The sequence below is a fragment of the Colletotrichum spaethianum genome (genome assembly GCF_022836535.1).
Source record: "Colletotrichum spaethianum MAFF 239500 DNA, contig39, whole genome shotgun sequence".
NCBI classification, from domain to species: Eukaryota; Fungi; Ascomycota; class Sordariomycetes; order Glomerellales; family Glomerellaceae; genus Colletotrichum; species Colletotrichum spaethianum.
The window spans coordinates 134313-151782 of NW_026054809.1; the positions used below are offsets into that span (position 1 = coordinate 134313).

At 50.7% G+C, this 17470-nt stretch overlaps 8 protein-coding genes and 1 non-coding gene across 9 annotated transcripts; 4 read left to right on the forward strand and 5 right to left on the reverse strand.

The window, feature by feature from the left end:
• Positions 1-3042: 3042 nt before the first annotated feature.
• Positions 3043-4510, forward strand: ColSpa_10788 (uncharacterized protein; the record flags this gene model as incomplete). Its single annotated transcript, XM_049277000.1, has 2 exons — positions 3043-3452; positions 3529-4510. The coding sequence occupies 2 exons, from the start codon at positions 3043-3045 to the stop codon at positions 4508-4510; spliced, it is 1392 nt and encodes a 463-aa protein (XP_049132957.1).
• Positions 4511-4952: 442 nt separating this feature from the next.
• ColSpa_10789 (uncharacterized protein) lies at positions 4953-5147 on the forward strand (the record flags this gene model as incomplete). The annotated part of the gene is made up of 1 exon (XM_049277001.1): positions 4953-5147. The coding sequence occupies one exon, from the start codon at positions 4953-4955 to the stop codon at positions 5145-5147; it is 195 nt and encodes a 64-aa protein (XP_049132958.1).
• Positions 5148-5241: 94 nt separating this feature from the next.
• On the reverse strand, positions 5242-6030 carry ColSpa_10790 (uncharacterized protein; the record flags this gene model as incomplete). Its single annotated transcript, XM_049277002.1, has 1 exon — positions 5242-6030. The coding sequence occupies one exon, from the start codon at positions 6028-6030 to the stop codon at positions 5242-5244; it is 789 nt and encodes a 262-aa protein (XP_049132959.1).
• Positions 6031-6619: 589 nt separating this feature from the next.
• ColSpa_10791 (uracil phosphoribosyltransferase) lies at positions 6620-8311 on the reverse strand (the record flags this gene model as incomplete). Its single annotated transcript, XM_049277003.1, has 1 exon — positions 6620-8311. The coding sequence occupies one exon, from the start codon at positions 8309-8311 to the stop codon at positions 6620-6622; it is 1692 nt and encodes a 563-aa protein (XP_049132960.1).
• A 2260-nt stretch (positions 8312-10571) lies between these two features.
• On the forward strand, positions 10572-10811 carry ColSpa_10792 (putative 2-oxoglutarate-dependent dioxygenase DIN11; the record flags this gene model as incomplete). Its single annotated transcript, XM_049277004.1, has 1 exon — positions 10572-10811. One exon carries the CDS (start codon positions 10572-10574, stop codon positions 10809-10811), a length of 240 nt encoding a protein of 79 aa, XP_049132961.1.
• A 1234-nt stretch (positions 10812-12045) lies between these two features.
• On the reverse strand, positions 12046-12438 carry ColSpa_10793 (cytochrome P450 monooxygenase FCK2; the record flags this gene model as incomplete). Its single annotated transcript, XM_049277005.1, has 2 exons — positions 12046-12269; positions 12321-12438. 2 exons carry the CDS (start codon positions 12436-12438, stop codon positions 12046-12048), a joined length of 342 nt encoding a protein of 113 aa, XP_049132962.1.
• Positions 12439-12471: 33 nt separating this feature from the next.
• On the reverse strand, positions 12472-13980 carry ColSpa_10794 (cytochrome P450 monooxygenase FCK2; the record flags this gene model as incomplete). Its single annotated transcript, XM_049277006.1, has 3 exons — positions 12472-12778; positions 12840-13299; positions 13353-13980. The coding sequence occupies 3 exons, from the start codon at positions 13978-13980 to the stop codon at positions 12472-12474; spliced, it is 1395 nt and encodes a 464-aa protein (XP_049132963.1).
• A 719-nt stretch (positions 13981-14699) lies between these two features.
• On the reverse strand, positions 14700-14788 carry ColSpa_tRNA_286. The gene is given in 2 exon segments: positions 14700-14734; positions 14751-14788. It is a non-coding gene; the product is annotated as a tRNA-Gln (tRNA).
• A 1369-nt stretch (positions 14789-16157) lies between these two features.
• ColSpa_10795 (trichodiene synthase) lies at positions 16158-17033 on the forward strand (the record flags this gene model as incomplete). Its single annotated transcript, XM_049277007.1, has 1 exon — positions 16158-17033. The coding sequence occupies one exon, from the start codon at positions 16158-16160 to the stop codon at positions 17031-17033; it is 876 nt and encodes a 291-aa protein (XP_049132964.1).
• Between the last annotated feature and the right edge of the window lie 437 nt (positions 17034-17470).

The following is a 17470-nucleotide window of genomic DNA, read 5'->3' on the forward strand; positions in this document are numbered from 1 at the left end:
AAGAGCCGAAGGAGAGATCTCCCTGGCCTTACGAGTCTGTACAAGAAATTAGAATTCTCAAAGTGAAGATAGAGTGATCAATATCCAGAACGAACGCTCTGTCGAGGTACGTCTTTGTACCAGCCCTCGAAGAACCAATCACAGAATGTTCTTTTAACATCGTTTTACTCAGTTGTTTGGGCAACGCTGTGTTTGGGTGACGAGGAAGAGGATGATAGGCCCCCCTTGATGTCCGCGGTTTCGTATAGACTATTTACATGAGACCGTGTATACATACTGAAAGCGATCTCCGTAACTATGTTTGCAAGAGCCTGTAGTTGAAATTTTACCCAACCCCATAGTTGAAGGAAATTTCAGCCGTTCGCCTCAAGCAATAAGGGCATACCGAAAGGTTTGCACTGGCAACTATAAGCAGGGGGTGATGCTAAAAAACCCACCTAAGAGATATTAATTGGTGAAAAAAGCTTACTGACGCCTGTGTCTAGTTCGGAAAGATTAAAGTAATGACGCGATGTGAAAGACTTACCGGAAACTCGAATCTGGGGTTGTAATGGTGGTTGGTCGTTCGTGTTTCCTAAGCACTAATGGGGGTTCGGAGTTTGTGAGGAAGGCCGATTTGATAGCCCAGGTGTGTCGCGCGTCAAACCATGGTCATACTTGTGCGATCCCATGCATCGGTGTTGTCTTTCATGGAAAAGTCAAATTCCGGGAATCTCAAGACAATAAGCCTTCTAGCACGCGTCATGTATAAGTACTCTGAGTCCTATGGGACAAAGATGGCCATGCAATAACTAGACCAATTGCGGCAGTTTTCTTTGTTACACCATAAGGTCAGAGAAGCCAAAGACCATGAGTGCATACTTAGATATGTTGATTATCGTGGCCGTCATTCCATTCACCTGCCTCAATGCAGCTGCCATGGTTAGACGAAGTTCACTAACTATGGCCTCTTACAAGTTTGATACAATTTTGAGGTGTAATATGAAGCTGATGTACGAGTTTTGACACAGTGAATTCGACCGAAGCTTTCCAATATAAAACGCGGATTTCTTTTACACTCGTTCATGGCGTCCCTTCCATGTTTTCGATGCGCACGTAGGCGATGGGAGTACTACTGATTTCAGACAACGGGTCTCAACGTGATCAGTTAAGCCACCAAGTAGAGTGAGAAACCTGGAGAAGAGACTGTTGGGCTGTATTGTAATTTCCTGGGCTAGTGCTTTCACAGCTGACCATAACTCTGTACACCTTATCATAGCCTCGTTGGCTCAGGTGTGATCCGGGCTTAGAGGTAAGGATACGCTTGATTCAACACAACCCAAATGCCTCGCTTCACTGATTCATGAGTCTATCTCGTCATTGTTGAAAATCTCAGCGAACGCCTTTGGAAGCATCGTTCAAAGCTTATAATTGATGGCTGGGAAAGAACTCGATACTTTATCGCAACAGCTACCATTGGGTAGGGCGATGGTTTGGTCTTGATTGTACATCATACACTCTCGCCTTCTCGAGTAGTAGTGACAGGTAACGGCAGTTAAAAACCGATAGTTTTGTCATACAAGGTGGATTGAACTTGTAGTATGTATTATTGCTTCGCAAATTTTATACAACCTCTGCCTCCATTACGGGTGCTGGACAGTCGGCATCCACTTAGACAACAAGACCTCTTATATGGTTGATGATATGACCCTCGACTTGCCTAAGCATTAGTCAAGTTTCTTTCACCTTGATTATACGACCCTTCGAGTACCTCCTCTTGTTCTCACTTTGTGTCAAACCTAACCTGAGCACGAAGCCAGTGGAGTTTGTGTGTCGACCGCAATGAACCGGAACTAGTATCATAGACCTCCAACACATGGTCCTGCCACCCATTTCAACACGCCGGGGCTTTCACCCTAGATTATGATGGTAAAGAAGTCACTGGATGCTGCATTTTGCTAGGGACCGTTCGACATTGTCATAGCGTCTTGGTCAAGCCAAGACCGGGCGTTGCAGTCTTATCGAAGACGTCGAGAAGCTTTCCACGTGCAAGTCGGGCTTACCCTTGGCGTCACGGGCCGCAAACATCCCAAAAGTCAGATTGAGGAACTACACTAGCCAACGAGATTGGATCGCCAGTAGCCTCATGACGTTCTGGTGTCTTACCTTGTGCGATTTGCGGCACCGACGAGTTGGTTTTACTTTCTTGACTAGAGGAACGTCGGTTGGTTAGTCCCCCCATGTCAATACCTGCCAAGTTCCAGGAGAACGGGCGTGTTCCCAGGCCATTTCCGGGCGAACACTGACGCATTGCGAGAACCAGCAAGATTAGGGACGAGGTGCAGAACAAAGAAAGGGCACTGCGAGGGAGGCTATGATGTGGTCAGTGGCTTCGGCACAGCCACCCCTGACCACGATGCGAACTGGGTATGTACCCTTCAATCGTACCGGACTCCAATGGACCAACACAGGCTCCAACAAACGGATGTTACCTTGTCGCGTGGAGTGGGTGGAAAGGAGGTCGATGGAGGAAACAAGCAGCCAGCTCAGCAAACAACCAGGGGCTACGTACCGGCTTAGTCAGCACACTACCTGTTGGAGTATTGTTTGCTCTTTCTGGGCGGGCCCACTTGTGGCCGTGTCAATTTCAACCTCGATCCGCCCATGTTTCTCCTCATCTCATTCAGCAAAATCCCATCAAAGCTTGTTCATGTTCTTCAATGCTTACGAGCCCCGTCCAAGGTTGCACACAAGACGCTCCCTCCCCGCCCCGTTCTGTGCTCTCCTGAGACCCATCCCACGTACACGCACGCGTCCACCTGCTTACCGGAGATTGTCTGCACCCGCTGCCGCTCGTCCCGTCGTAACCTGTGGATCTGCATATTGTCGACCAGGGACCCGGATTCGCGGTGCTCGGGCGCCCCTCACTGTGGCTCGGACTGTAGGAGAAGTCAGCGAACTTTGTCCCGCTCTGTACGGATATCGATCCCCCACGCCTCTTCTAGTTTGTGCCGGATGGGAGCCCCGTGACCCGGTTCGACGCGCCCGACGCTCGCTCGAATCATGGGCGAGAACCAGGACGACGACCATCACCAGAATGGAGACGTCAGACGGCACAGCGAGCCTACCATCAAGCGTCGTCGCATCACCAAGGCCTGCGACTTTTGCCATCGCAGAGGGAGGAAATGCAAGCCTGTGCCCGAGGGGAGCGGGGTCACCACTGGCGCAAGCCCCGGCGGCACCCTTAGCTGTCTGACCTGCATCGAACACGGCGCAACCTGCACTTGGAACCGAGTCGCGGCCAAGAGAGGTGTCAAATCCAAGACATCACCGTCTTCTTCGGTCAACAACAAGCAGACCCATTCTGGCGATGATGGCGACGGCGACAGATGGTTCTACGACGAGAGCCGGCATGGAAGCCGGAGTCTCATTTTCCGTCTCATTTCCATCTTCTTTGATACAGTATACCCCGTGTACGTGCATCTCTCCTTGCCGTCTCGCAGCTGCGTTCGGCCTCCAAGACATTGGACACACTGACAATAATTGCAGTTTTCCTTTCTTCGACGAGATCTCACTGCTTAGAGACTGGGAGAACACCAGTCTGTCGTCAAGTCGGGCCTCTTTTGCCCGCCTCATGGCCATCTGCGCTCTGAGCTCATGTCATGTCAGCGACGGGGCCGTTTTCAACCCGGATCTGCCAGCACCACTTCTCCCTCAGCATCACCAGGCCTATATGGAAGATGCTCAAAAGGCAATTCCAGAAAGCAATCGAGAAATCGGGAGCTTCGAGGCATTCGATTATCTCCAGGTACTCGGCACGCTGTCTTTAGCTGCAACGCAGCTCAAGGATGACCCCCTCTTCCATGAATGTATGGGCCGTTATCACACCCTCGTGGCGCAGCACACCTTTCACTTCGAAGCTCGCTGGCCCTCAAATCTGACCTATCCAGAGAAGCATGTACGGCGCCAATTCTTTTGGTCCATGTACCGCTTGGAAGTCCACGCAGCACTCATTGACGGCCACGTAATACGTTGTCCGGAACTGCAGTGCGCTGTTGCGTACCCGCAGCAGGTTGACGGCCTGGCCGGCATCATTGATGCCTCGGGGCAGACGGAAAAAACACGATTCCGTCACGGCAGTTGGCTTACCGGCTGGAACTACATTACCGATCTTTATCGCGTATTGGAACATGTCATTGTGCGGATGCGCAAAGATCGACTCAAGGCACTGGACAGAGGCCCAATCGAACACGAGCCATTAATGCCCTCGATCGACAATATGTTGGAGAAGGTACTGGAGAAGAAGAGCAACCTGCCGCCGTATGCGACGCATGCATATCCCGCATCCCATGACGTTGAAGCAAACTTGTGTGGATTCCAAGTCGCCAACATTGCGTGCACTTTTCAGGTGAGCTCATCCCGTTCCTATAGCAAGGAGGAATCGCGGCTAAACTTCTCCAGTTACTTCGAATGGCAGCGTTTGCTTGTCACAACAAATTCGAGGATGCTTGCGGCGCCGCTCTCGAGTTGATACATGAAATCACGGCAGTGCCTGTGGAATATTTGCGCGCAATAGGTTATCCGATGGTATGGGCGTCTTTGCCTCACTCACCCATCCAAGCTAATCGAGTCTCAGCTACAAGAATTGGCTGGTGTCGCTCACCTGTTGAGTAGTTTCATCACAAGGCAATTGTTTGACTGGCAGTATTATAAGCTTCGCGAGGTGATGTAAGTTGGTGACAGCTTCACGCTACACCGCAAACCTTGAACCTAACACTAACTGGTTAAGGACATCCATGGCGACTTTCCTCCAGAGTCTTGCCCCATCACTTCCTTCAGCCAGCCAGGCTGGAGCAAGGATTTTCCAGTATATCCACAAACTGGAGGAGATACTCGTACGACAGAGTCAACCAACACCAGCAGTGGCACCAATGATGCATTCTCAGTTAGAAATGGCTGACGAACCACGAACCATGGGCATGATGCCGCAACAGCAACCGCAACCACAGCTACCCCCACAGAACGGCTTGCTTGAACAGTATGCCCTACCCAACACGGCGTTCTACAACTTTCAAACAGACTTCATTGGAAACATGTGGACGAACGCATTTAACGATTCCGCGGAAATTGACTGGGCTAGCGCCATCGAAAGCTGGGGGACTACCTAGCTTGAGCTGATGTCCGTCCAACTTTATGCCATCTATATATGCATGCTCTTCTCGTGACTATCATCATTAATCATACAACCGCACAAGCCTTCTCCTAAAATACCTGTTCAGCATTACTCGTTAATTTTGCATTATGAATGACGCACACGCCCTTGGCGTCGTCTGTGCATGAAGCTGTCGTTTCCAGGATGGTCGTCTCTTCGGTGAGGTGTGATAATATGTTGATGCCGGCACGCACTCCGTCAACCGTTCTTATTCCCGGCGGGAAGGTCGCTAGGATGTCTCCTTCTAGTGCAGTCATGCCCGCACAGCCGAGAATGATGCTTCTTGCACCGCTGTCGATCAATGGTTTCGAGAACGTCGTTATACGATCAATGACCACCTCTCGGTCCAGACTCTCCAACTCGAGTGGGCTGAGTCCAGTCGCCATGACGCCCGCCGAGTACTTGCGGAAGCCGAGGTTGACTACTGAGTCGGTTAACGGCTTTTCCCATGCACGGGCCGTGGTCACGATGCCAAATTTCCCGTCGCATTGCGTGGCTTCTTGAAGGGCAGCCTGGAACATCCCCATGATGGGAATGGTGACCAGTTCCCTTAGGGCGTATACGAGAGGATGATCCGAGAAACAGCAGACGAGGACGCCTTCGACGGTGTGAGAATGGATGTAGTCAATCGCCCGGGGTAAAAGAGCTCTGGTTGATTCTAATGCTTGCGCGTGGTTCTCGATGCAAGGCGGACAGCCAACGAGGCCGTGGCCGTCAATGAACGTTATCTGAAGACTAGGGGTTGACTTGTAAATTCGACTAAGGTCCTCGGTCATGGCAGTGGTTGATATCGGGATGATGCAGAGCAGTCTTATCATAGGAGGGCCTTGGGAGGCCATTGTGTACGGAAGGCCGTAGAAACACGACACCATCAAAAGGAACGGAAATGGGATGCATGAAAAGGAAAGTCGTGACGTTTATGCTCTATGAGATGGAATAGAGCGGCTCACCGTGCCACCCGTTTTCAGCAGCTATTCAACCGCGAGCGCACTTGTGGCCGGCACTATTGATGGGTAATTCAGCAGCTTAGCCGCCGGATGCCCCCTCTTCCACGCGACGAAGCCCCGTCTACCTGCGGAAATGGCGCCAACTGCATGTCTTCCGCGTCGGCATTTGGATGCAAGGATCGTACGATTCGGGACCCTCTTTCTAGCGATCTTGTCCCAGGATCTCTTCTTACCTATCGCGGAGGCGGGGACGACTCCGACGACGATGGACTAATCCGGTGTGGATGGCAACTAAGGAAGTGGGTATTTCATTTGAGTTGATTGGAACATGCATGCGGGATGATAAGATGTCCACCCTCTGCGAAATGGTCTTGCTTGTATTGGACGTGCTCTTTAGTCCAAGAATCTACGCCGACGAAGGGAAGTAGAGGCTTGCTCGCTTCGCAATTACAACATTACACACCATCTCTTTACAGTTACCTTATGCCACCTTGTCATCACCAATATTCCGGCATTTGCCCTCGTCCACTTCCGCAGATACCTTTGATGGTGTCTGCCCACGGCCATCGAGCACCGTCCCTTCCGGAGGACCGAATGTGCCAAAATAGTCAGCATCGTCGACTGCACGGGGGCTTTTGATCGGGAAAGCATAGTGCAAGAGACAGTACGAGACAAGGGCTAAGGTGCATCCCAAAGGCCACGCTAGGTAGTAAAGGTGAGTCCACCCACTCTTCTCAACAGTAGGATTTCGCACTCTCTGCACGAAACCTGGAAGCAGAGAGAACGTGCCTAGCGTCCATGATATGCACGCCCTCCAGTTGACACCTCCACGGTACCAGTATATACTATTGCTGGTCACTTCGTACAGGTGCGTCAGCTTCAGCTTGCGCCCGCGTACGATGTAGTAGTCGGCGAACATGACACCAGTCATGGATCCGAGAAAGACGCCGTAGCCGCCCATGACGGTTAGGAACTTGCTCGCGCCGTTCATGAGTTGCCAAGGCTGCATGATGAAAGCGAATGCCGCCGTGAGGTACCCGCCCCTTCGCAGATTGAAGAACCTCGGCAGCAGCGCCGACAAGTCGATGCCATTCGACAGCGCATTCTCCGCGACGGCGATTCCAAATTGCGCGAATATAAAGGCCAGACTCGCAAAGAACACCGCCACCCGCACGCCGGCGGAATTGCCGTAATGAACCTGCATCGCGTCGAGGAAGCGATACGGCTCCCAGACCAAGGTCCCTTCCGTTTTGGGAAACAGCTGCGCGGCACACGAGGTGCAGACGATCCCAATGAAGGCGACAACTATGGTATTAAGGGGCACGAAGAGCAGTTGCGACATGAGCTGATCGCGCGGTCGGCGGGCAAAGCGGGTAAAGTCGGACTGACTGAAGATGTGCGTGCTGATGCCACCAATGTTGGTACATACTCCCAGGGCGAGCATCCAGCCCAAGTGCGACCCGCGCGCCTGCTGAACGCCCGCCGTAGATGTGATGTCGGTAAGCATCGGGCCCGCGCCACGGGCTGTTGCGACACACCAGATGAGAAGAACGAAGACGGTAGGGATGACTGTGCAGGCGGCGATGGCGAAGGGGATGTGGTACCGCTCCGGGCGGATGTAGATCAAGGGCAAGCAGAGAATGGAGAAGACGATGAAGCCGATAAAGTCGGCAACAGTCATGGTGCCGTTGGCCAGGGGTGTGTCGAGGTTGTTGAAGGACGGCGCCATCGACGAGATGAAGGTCCGCACGCACTGCCCGCCCCAGTAGACCTGGGTCGAGTACCAGATGAAGGACAGCATGATGCGCTGCACGAGGGGGAAGAGCGCGCCGTACATGCCCCAACTTGCCTTTTGCAAAATGGAGAAGCCGATGTGCCACTTGGCGCCAGGCCCGCCGGCGAGCACGCAGATGAGGCCGACGAGGCAGTGGCCAATGATGACAGTCAGCATAGCCTGCCAGACGTTGAGGCCGAGCGCGATAAGAGAGGAGCCCGTGGTCCAGCCGCCGATGTTGAAAGAGCCCGTGACGACCCAGAGGCCGACGAACTGCCAAGGCCCGTAGGTGCGGCGGTCGGGCGGGAGGGGCCGCGTGTCGCGGTTCATGTAGGCTGATGTGACGACATCGGTCTCGCGGGAGACTTGGATGCGGCGGAGGAGGGCCGCTGCCGTCATCTTGGGCGGTTGCTTGCTGACAACTCTCACAGTGGTTGATGGTTGATTCCGTTGTGTGTGTGTGTGGGCTGTTGACGATGGTCTCCCCGCTAGCCAACCGACCTTTCCACTCCCCGCTGTTGAGCGGTTGATCTTAGGTGTGGTGGTTACGGGTATTGCTCACGTTGATGTAGAGCTACTTTCCGCCCTGAAAGCCCTGTGTGCGCCGTCTCGCCAGACGGACCAGGCGGTGAAAGTGGAGGATTGAATCAGATGGAGAATAAAAAGACTGGGATATAGTGACAAGACGAGGCGGGGGACGATGAAAAGGGGGGCGCTACACCAGACCGTAAACGGACCAGGCGACTTTGGGTGGCTGTTATGTTTTTTGCTTGGTCTGTGACGCTCTAGCTTGAAAGCTTAGATAGTGGCACAGATCGGGGAGTGTTCAGAACGGCAATAGGTTTTGTCAAACGAGTCGCGGAATAGTAATCTCGGGAAAGCTTAATACGGGAGAGATATGTTTGTTCACATCACAATGCTGAACCCAGACGTCCTTGGGATTGATATTTGTATCAACAGGCTTCCTCGATCTTTACGCACATCGAGAACACGGAAACTAGGAGACTGGTAACAGGAAGAAGCACGGGAGATGACGAGGATGATGAGGATTTCCTATTGGCATGGTTGCTAGATGCCAGCTTGCGAGGAGGATGACAAGGGGAAAGCAGCCCAATCTTACTGTATACGGTATGCCATACATGATGTGGGTGCGCCTCGCTGACCAAGAAATCCACGATGGGCGAAGTGCAGGGTCAGCTCACCGATTGTTGGGGGTTAACATCCCAGGCGCTCCAGTCCTTTGAAACAAGAGGGCATCCATTAGCAGCCGGGACTCTGGGAACGAGGGTGGAGAGGTTTGTCAGATTTGTTGGATGGCTTTTCGTGCTTGTGTGTGTTCGATAGTTGCACCATGGACAGTCTACAAGAGTCCAGCCAAGTGCAGATATGCATGCGTTTGTTACCTGGTACCATGCGGTTGGGAAGCCTCCTTTGTGGGCTGCAGTCATCATCTTGTGGCCTTGAAATGGCACAAGCTGCGCCGGGCTCGATGCTGCGCAAACTGCAGACAAGTTTTGCAGCGGTGACGATGATCCCTGGTCGAAACAAGGATAGGGCAAAGAGACCTTCAGGGGGGACGACCAGGCACTCGGTAAGGAGAAGAGGGGCTGAGGGGGCGAGGGATTGGGACAAGGTTCGCGGTTTGTCCTGGGTCCTCTTTTCTCCTGCCCTACTCCAACTCGCTCTCTGGGGTTGTTTGCTCTTTTGTCTGACTCTTGGGTAGCGCTTGGCGAGTGAGGTGGCTGACCTTGGAAAGCCGGAGGACTGTACTGAACTGGACTGCAAGAAACGGCCCGAGTCCTCGTCCCAGATTCTGGCCCGATGCTTGCATGTTGGCTCCATGTTTGCTCCCTCCATCACGAATGCACTTCGCATTCGTCAGTTCAGTAGGTGATGGCAAGTCGATGAATTATGATTGGCTCCGTGGTTTGGCAACGTTGCTTATCATTGCCCGTTCAGTGAAACCCAGCCGACGAAGGTTTCCCTTATTTCCGCATTGGTTCGATGTTTGTTTCTTTTCGTAGCGCATCCACAGTGGAATTCTGACGGACATAACGAAGGTGCATGACAACACGGGGCCCCGGGCACAACCGGTCTCGTCCACTTCCTCTATGGAATGCAGGACTTCACCCGGCCGTTCCCGTGCTGTCCGTTCTCCAAAGACGCTAGCCGGCGCTGTGTCACTCCGGTGTTTGCTCTCTTCCCTGTGGCTCACGCTGTTGTGGCGGGCCCGAAGACCACAAAAGACAAATCAGCGGCCTCTCTAGAATCTGCCGTCTGCGCGATTCTGCAGCTTTAACCGCCCTTTGAGACCTTGACCCAGATAACCCCACAAGGTTATCTCGAGGTAGATCTCGGTCCGTCGGAGTGCACTTGGAATGGTGTTTGGCCTACTTAACCGGAACGCTTGGACATTTTTTCTTCATTTGTTGATGTTTTGCTATCGGTGTATTGTATTGTTTGCTGGGTAGCTAATAGCGAACTTAATGCATCGCACTACCGCATTTTTCCGTCTTTTGCATAGGTTAATTCAGGTTCTCATCATACAACAGAGCTATACTTGCTTTCCTAAACCAACTTGTTTGCTTGGTTCTTCTTCCTTGTTTAATCCTTCCTCTTTGTTCTCTCTTACTCGCGCCAACCCGCTGATCAACCAACCATGACAGCAGCCTTACCAATCATCGATTTGCAGTCGTTCGACTCGGCAGAGGACCTGGCGGTGGAGCTGATGCGCGTTGGCAGGGACCCCGGCTTCTTTTATGTCGTTGGACACGAACTGGGCGACCATGTGGCTGCAGGAATGTTTGCTCTCGCCGAGGCCTTCTTCAACACACCCCTGAAGGACAAATTGGCATACGCAAATGGTAGTGGCGATCTGGTCAGTCTACAGACTTTGTAACATCCTCATTGTTTTCATTCAACACCATACAAGATGTGGCGAGGTTCTAAATCACCGATCTGGTTGCTGACCAGGGCTATTCCGACATCTAGGGTTACACTGGCATGAGAGAAGAGACGTATATTGCCCCGATACCTTTACCCCTGTAAACTGCCATGCGCTGAGACGTTACGTTGCAACCAGACTGTCTGGCGCCGGGCCCGGAGATGTCAAGGAGTCGTTCTATCTTTCAGATCCCGGAATGGCCACACAACCTCTACCAGCAGAGTTGGAAAGTGGCCGTGAGAAGATGTCGGACTTTTTCACTGCCTGCGACACACTAGCCAAGACTCTACTGGAAGGAATAGCGATTGGTTTGGGCGTAAGTAGAGCCTCGGAAGATAAGCAGATAAAGAAGGAAACAACACTGAGCTGAATTCTTGCTTAGATGCCAAGAGACTTTCTCTCCAGAGCCCACACGGGAGAGAGTTGCCGCATGCGTCTCATCAACTACCCCCCGGTGTCCCAACTGTCTATCCCTGACAGCCCGACTTCTGAGATTTCGGAGGACATCCGTGCAGGCGCTCACTCGGATTATGGCTCTTTGACGCTGCTTTTCCGCCAACCGTCGGACCAGGGCGGGTTGCAGGTCTTACGAGACGGGACCTGGGTTGATGTAACGTGCCTTCCGGACGCTATTGTCGTTAACATTGGAGATGCCCTCGAGTTTTGGACTGCGGGAAGGTTACGGTCCACGATGCATCGGGTGACTTTCCCGAGGTCTGCAAGTGAGAACGTTGGGAGATTGAGCATACCTGTGTTCATACAGCCTGATCGACATATAATTTTGGCACCGATTGAGAGCAGAGACGAGCCAGTGGAAATAGGCCAAGAAGTTGGGGCAGAATTCTTGGAGGTTCTGCAGCGAAAGGGGTATGAGAGCGCCAAGCCCATCACAAGTTCAGAGCACCTTGAAAGGAGGATACGGGCCACATACGCGAAGCCTTGATGAAAGTATGAGTTATGCATATGACGAAAAGCAAAAAGCACATTATGAAAGCGAGCATGTTGCCTGTTAGTCACATGGATGTTATAATGGAAACTACCTATCACTACCGTTGCAAATGCAAAGGCTTCCCCGCCTGTGTGCATAATGTGGATAATGTAGAAGTATGCACATTGGAAGCAATGCCGTGTCATTAAATTATCTTGCATTTGCTATTTACAAAAGACATGAATTTTTTCTGTATGTTAGTCACTTCCTTTCAACCGAACACGCGCCTCCATCCCAAGACTTTCTGGGAGTAAACACGACATTAAGCGGAGCAACTGTAAGAGTCCCAGTATCTCTGTTCCCCTCGAGGAAGCTCTCTCCACTTTGGCCCTCTGCATACCTTAAGTTATACTTGTGCACTATCGCACTTGTAACAAACCGAGTTTCCATAAGACCAAGTTGCTTGCCAATGCACACATCGTGACCTTGGAAGAGTCAGTATGCTAACGAGAAGCTTCATAAGTCCGGGAACCGACCAGTAGAGAATGGTACATAAACATGTGGATTCTTGACAAGCTCCGATCGCTCGATCCAGCGTTCCGGGATGAAGTCATCTGGCCTTTCAAAGAATCTAGCATCTGTATATTCTGTCATCAGCACATGCTATTAAGCAATTTTTTCACATCGCTAAGACCCACCGCGATACTGAGTGTAAGAGGGGACAAACACAATGGTATCTCCTGGGAGCCACACATCATCGACCTGTAAGCCCTCTGGGGGCGTCATCCGCTGAACCCCTGAGGGCACCGGCGGGTGCAGTCGGAGTGATTCGTCGATGCAGGCCTGAAGATACCGCAACTTTGAGAGTGCAGCATGTTCGGGCTTGTCATGTTGGCGGAAGTATTCGTCGAGCTCCGTTTGGAGCTTCTTGTACTCCTTCGGATGACGTGCAAGCTCCATGAACAGGCACGTCAACACGGCGGCAACAGTGTCACTACAATTGCACTGTTAGCATGCCAACTTCGACCCAGAAAAGATCATGAGAATGTTCTGACCTTCCCGCAACGGTAATCAAGATGCAGTCCCCATAAAGATTTAACATGTCCTGAGACGAATGCTCCTTCTTCGCCTCATGGTCCTCCAATACCCAAGTGAAGATATCCGGACTCTCTGGTTTGTTCTGAATACGCTGCTGCACCTGCCCCGAGATCCATCTTTTGAACTTTTTGACGCCGGCGTTCCAAATCGCCATCTTGCGATACAACGGCAGCGCCCACATGGCGTGCGTAAATCTCCCAACAGCTTTCGTCTCATCGTGCAAAGAATTCATGTAGAAATGCGCGACGCCGTCTTCGAGCATGCGGAAGCCATGGCCAAGGGAGAATTCACCCATGACATCGAAACTGTAGAAATTGAACCAAAGTGCTACGTTAAACTTTGTACCGGCGTTGACTTCAATTCCAGCGAGGAGTTGGTCGGTATATTTGAGGACCCGGGGCTCGTAGTCACGCAGAGCTGTCACGAATTTTAGCCTAAGCATAATAGATGCGGAGTCGACGGGCCCTAACATTTTGAAGTGAAGCCATATTCCCATGCTTTTCGACGTTTTGAGTGCGCTTCTTTGTCTCGGACCATCTGCATCGAGACCATGGGATGAAGGAGATTATACCAAGGCCCCTTCATACAGTCTGTATCAAGGAAGACAGCATCGATGGCACCCGGCTTATTGATGGAAAGCTCTGTTGGGCCGACTCGAACTATATCGCCGTATTTCTCATGAAGTTTCCGAACATCTTCGTGTAGATGCATTCGGTTCCAGATCTTGAAAGTTACGTAAAGATTCGTAAACTTGGCCAGGAATGGTCCGGGGAATTGTCGCAATCGATGGAAGAGACCTCGATATACAAGCATACTCGAGTAAATTCCTGCAATAATAAACGAGAAGATAATTGATGCAATCCTTAAAGCTTCAGGTAATCGTATTGTCTCGATCGGACTTGATAGCATAGGCGCCAATGCCGGCGCGGCCATGGTCGCACTTACAGTCGTTATATATGCGAGAGAAAAGCTGCTGATGATACGCTGTGCTGAGAGATCCCATTCTCCATATCGAAAGATTAAGAGATGTAACAAAACGCCGATAAAAAAAGAGAGCCCTAAAGCCTGGGGGCTTGCAAGAACGTCGCTCGCTAGCATTGTAATAACGATCAATCTCCAGGCTAATTGAGGCTGATGAAGGTTGAAAATAAAAACAGATAACGATTTTCACTACGTCAAACAGGCAGAAAGCAACCCATATAACTTCAGCGGAAACGCTCAAACTCGAAACCGTCTACCAAGCAATCTTTTATCAAACAAGGTTTCCTTCGCCGAATTTCCCCATGCTGCATGAAACTCTAGTCAACTATATTTTCCAGTACCAAAGATCGATGGTCCTCACATGGTAAAACTATGGCACGTTCGGATGTAATTGGTACGTAGCAATTCTTATTCTGTCTGTTTCCAACATGATCCCAGAACTTCCGTGTCACAGACGAGTATCGACTGAAATCAGTAGAGGATCGCCACGTTGACGAGTATCATCTCAAGCTTGGACGATAGCAGTTCTGCTTCATGAGTCCGGACGTCCGGACACCTAAAGCCAGGACGAAGCACGGGGCTCTGCAATTCGGTCGGGAAGTCGGGAACAAAGTAGGTGGAAGTTCCGACATAACGTAGAATGCGTTCGAATCCAAGATTCAAGGCTGAAGTTCTCAAGGTCCTATGGCTATTGGCAATCTTAGTAGAATTTCTCACCCTATGGATTAGACCCCTTTCGAAATAGGATAATAAAAAGCAAGTTTACGAGCATCTTTTAAAAAGTGAGATGCCAAAACGGAATCTGCCGAATTCTTTGGGGATTTGGAGAAAAAGAAAGGTCCATCCAGGATTCGAACCTGGGCCTACGGAAGGATAAGATTGTTAAATCAGAATCCGACGTCCTAACCAACTAGACTAATAGACCAGAAAGCCTAACATAATGCTCATCGACTATCCGCAGTGCCAAAATTTGCTCATGTGGGAGGGTGCGTAGAGTGAAGCCCTCGGGTGGATACGAGGACAGAAACCCACGATCACTCAATGATTTTGTCAGCTCAACACCCGATATTCTATCTTTAATTAAAGGTCTAGATCGTGGCATTAGCAACCCGTTACTTTTTGCAGCGATCTTAAAGATTTTCTATCACCTTACTAGCCGAATTGTCGACTCTCCGGATTGATGAAGGCATTATGTTCGGAAGCTTTGTATTCGGACTGTCCTATATTCACAAGCCGCATCGTCTATCGACAAGTCTGTCTTGCCCCAGCTTACAAAAAGCCTTTCCAGAGACAAGAGCACTGACTGAACCTTACTACCTATACCCACTCCCACTCTTCAGACTTCCTAGGTATGTTGGATGGGCAGTGTTGAGGTCACTGGGCTTCTACTGAGGTTTGCATATAAACCATGATCGTTCACTATTGAACATCATGTAAGATTAGTGCTAATCATTTAAGATGAACGCTGTTAAACGACATCAACTAATATAAATCTAGACCCGAGAAGTCCATCAGAGGAAAAGGGAGAGAAAAGCAACTAGGCTATGTGTTTGAGTCGTGGAAAGTGCTACCAATCCGATAGCGCTACTTAGTACACTCGCACCCTGGAAAGAATAAACCTAATCAGAAGACTGGATGAATCTGTCCCACGATCTCAGTTGGCAGTGTTCCTAGAATTGCTACGTGTGTTACCAATAGAACAGATGGAATAACCATTCAGGTTTCCTAATTTTCATTTCGCAGATGAAGTATGAAGATTATTACGGAACCTGCAGTATAAAAATATCATCCCGGTTATTTTATCTTCTCTTGCCACGTTCTTAGTGCTCACAAAACTTCACACCAAGCGCTTCAACTGCCTGTGCCTTCTACTTGACAGTGCCGACAGCCATAGCTGCCGCAGTAGCTCTGGACACAACTAGGTAAACCCGATGCTGTAGTGGAGAGCGAAACGTACCTCATAGCTATTCCAAGAGAGAGAAAAATCATGTCGCCATCGGCTTTGGGGTTAGCAGTAGTTTCGGCGGTCATGCATAGTGAAGTTTGTCTTGTTGATGAAGTAAAAGCACAGCTGTTGATGGATGATGATTCGAATGCATCCGATGATACCCGCGTCGGGCAGCCGGGAATTACCCGAGGCGGACCCCGGCAGATCATCGCAGAACGACGCCATTTCTTAGCTATCACTTCCGCGGCTAATTTCTTCCCTTTCTCTCAACCTTTCTAGCTTGGATCTCCTAGCCCTTTAAATACGCCGAACCTTGCAACATTGCAGCGACAGACTTGTGGAGAAGATGGTTGCCCAGGCAGACGGCAAGACATCGCCGTTACTCTCTCTAGGTGCAGGAGGTATTGCCGGTGGTGTGGAAGCCGCGTGCACATACCCCTTCGAATTCGCCAAGACGCGAGTGCAACTCTATGGACATCAGAAGGGGACGCGAAATCCGTTTGCCATCGTCCTCCGCGTTGCGCGCGATGAGGGATTACCAGCCCTGTACAAGGGATGCAGCACTCTGATCGTGGGTTCCATCGGCAAAGACGCCGTCCGGTTCGTCGCGTTCGACAGCATCCGCTCAATGTTCGAAGACAAGAAAACACATACACTCGGTCCTTTGCAAAGCATAGCATCAGGAATGGTAGCTGGCATCGTGAGCAGTACGGTCATCGTAACGCCAAGCGAGCGCATCAAAACAGCGCTTATCGACGACGCCAAGACCACAAGGAGGTTCAAGGGTGCGATAGACTGTATCACAACACTCACACGTGAACAAGGAGTATTGAAGGCTTTATGGCGTGGGTATATCACCACGACTTTGAAACAAATTGGCACTACGGGATTCCGACTCGGTAGCTACAGCATCATCAAAGACTTTGAGCGGACACAAGGTATCAGCCCCGAGGGGCCCGTGATGAGCTTCGCCAACGGTGCCCTTGCAGGAACTGTGACTACGGTAGCGACGCAGCCATTTGATACCATCAAGACGAAAGCACAACAGGCAAAGGCGGTTGGGACGATGGAGTCTTTCCGAGCTATCATGGCTGAGGATGGAGTCAAGGGTCTCTGGAGAGGCACGGTCATGCGGTTAGGCAGAACGGTACTGGCAGGCGGCATTTTGTTTACGGCCAATGAACAAGCAATGAAGGGTTTGAAGCTTCTTACAGGTAAATAATCACATTCGATAAAACAGACGGGCGGATATCTGGACATCCCAGAGAAGGAGGCGCTTGAGACGTAGGAGCTTCACAAAAACATAGATAAGACATGAATACGTTTGGCATGAAGACCGCATCTAAATAGATAGATATTATAACAAGAACCCGCGTCAAAGGCAAAACCATTCCCATTTTCAATATTGATTCTTGAATATAAAATGCTATCACTATGCAGTCCAGTTGGTTGCAGTTCTACATTGTCAGTAATTCATGGGTTTAACATCTTTGATATTACCCAACGATCTCCTCAAAGCTGTTAATGACTTCGCCAAATTTCTTAGAGGAGTCACCAAAATCAGTCCTCAATATGGTGCTGTGTATGGGTCATGACATGTGAGGGCCTGAGCTAGGTGATGCTCCCTATAGTTCCTGTGGATGGACTAGGGTGGCAAAT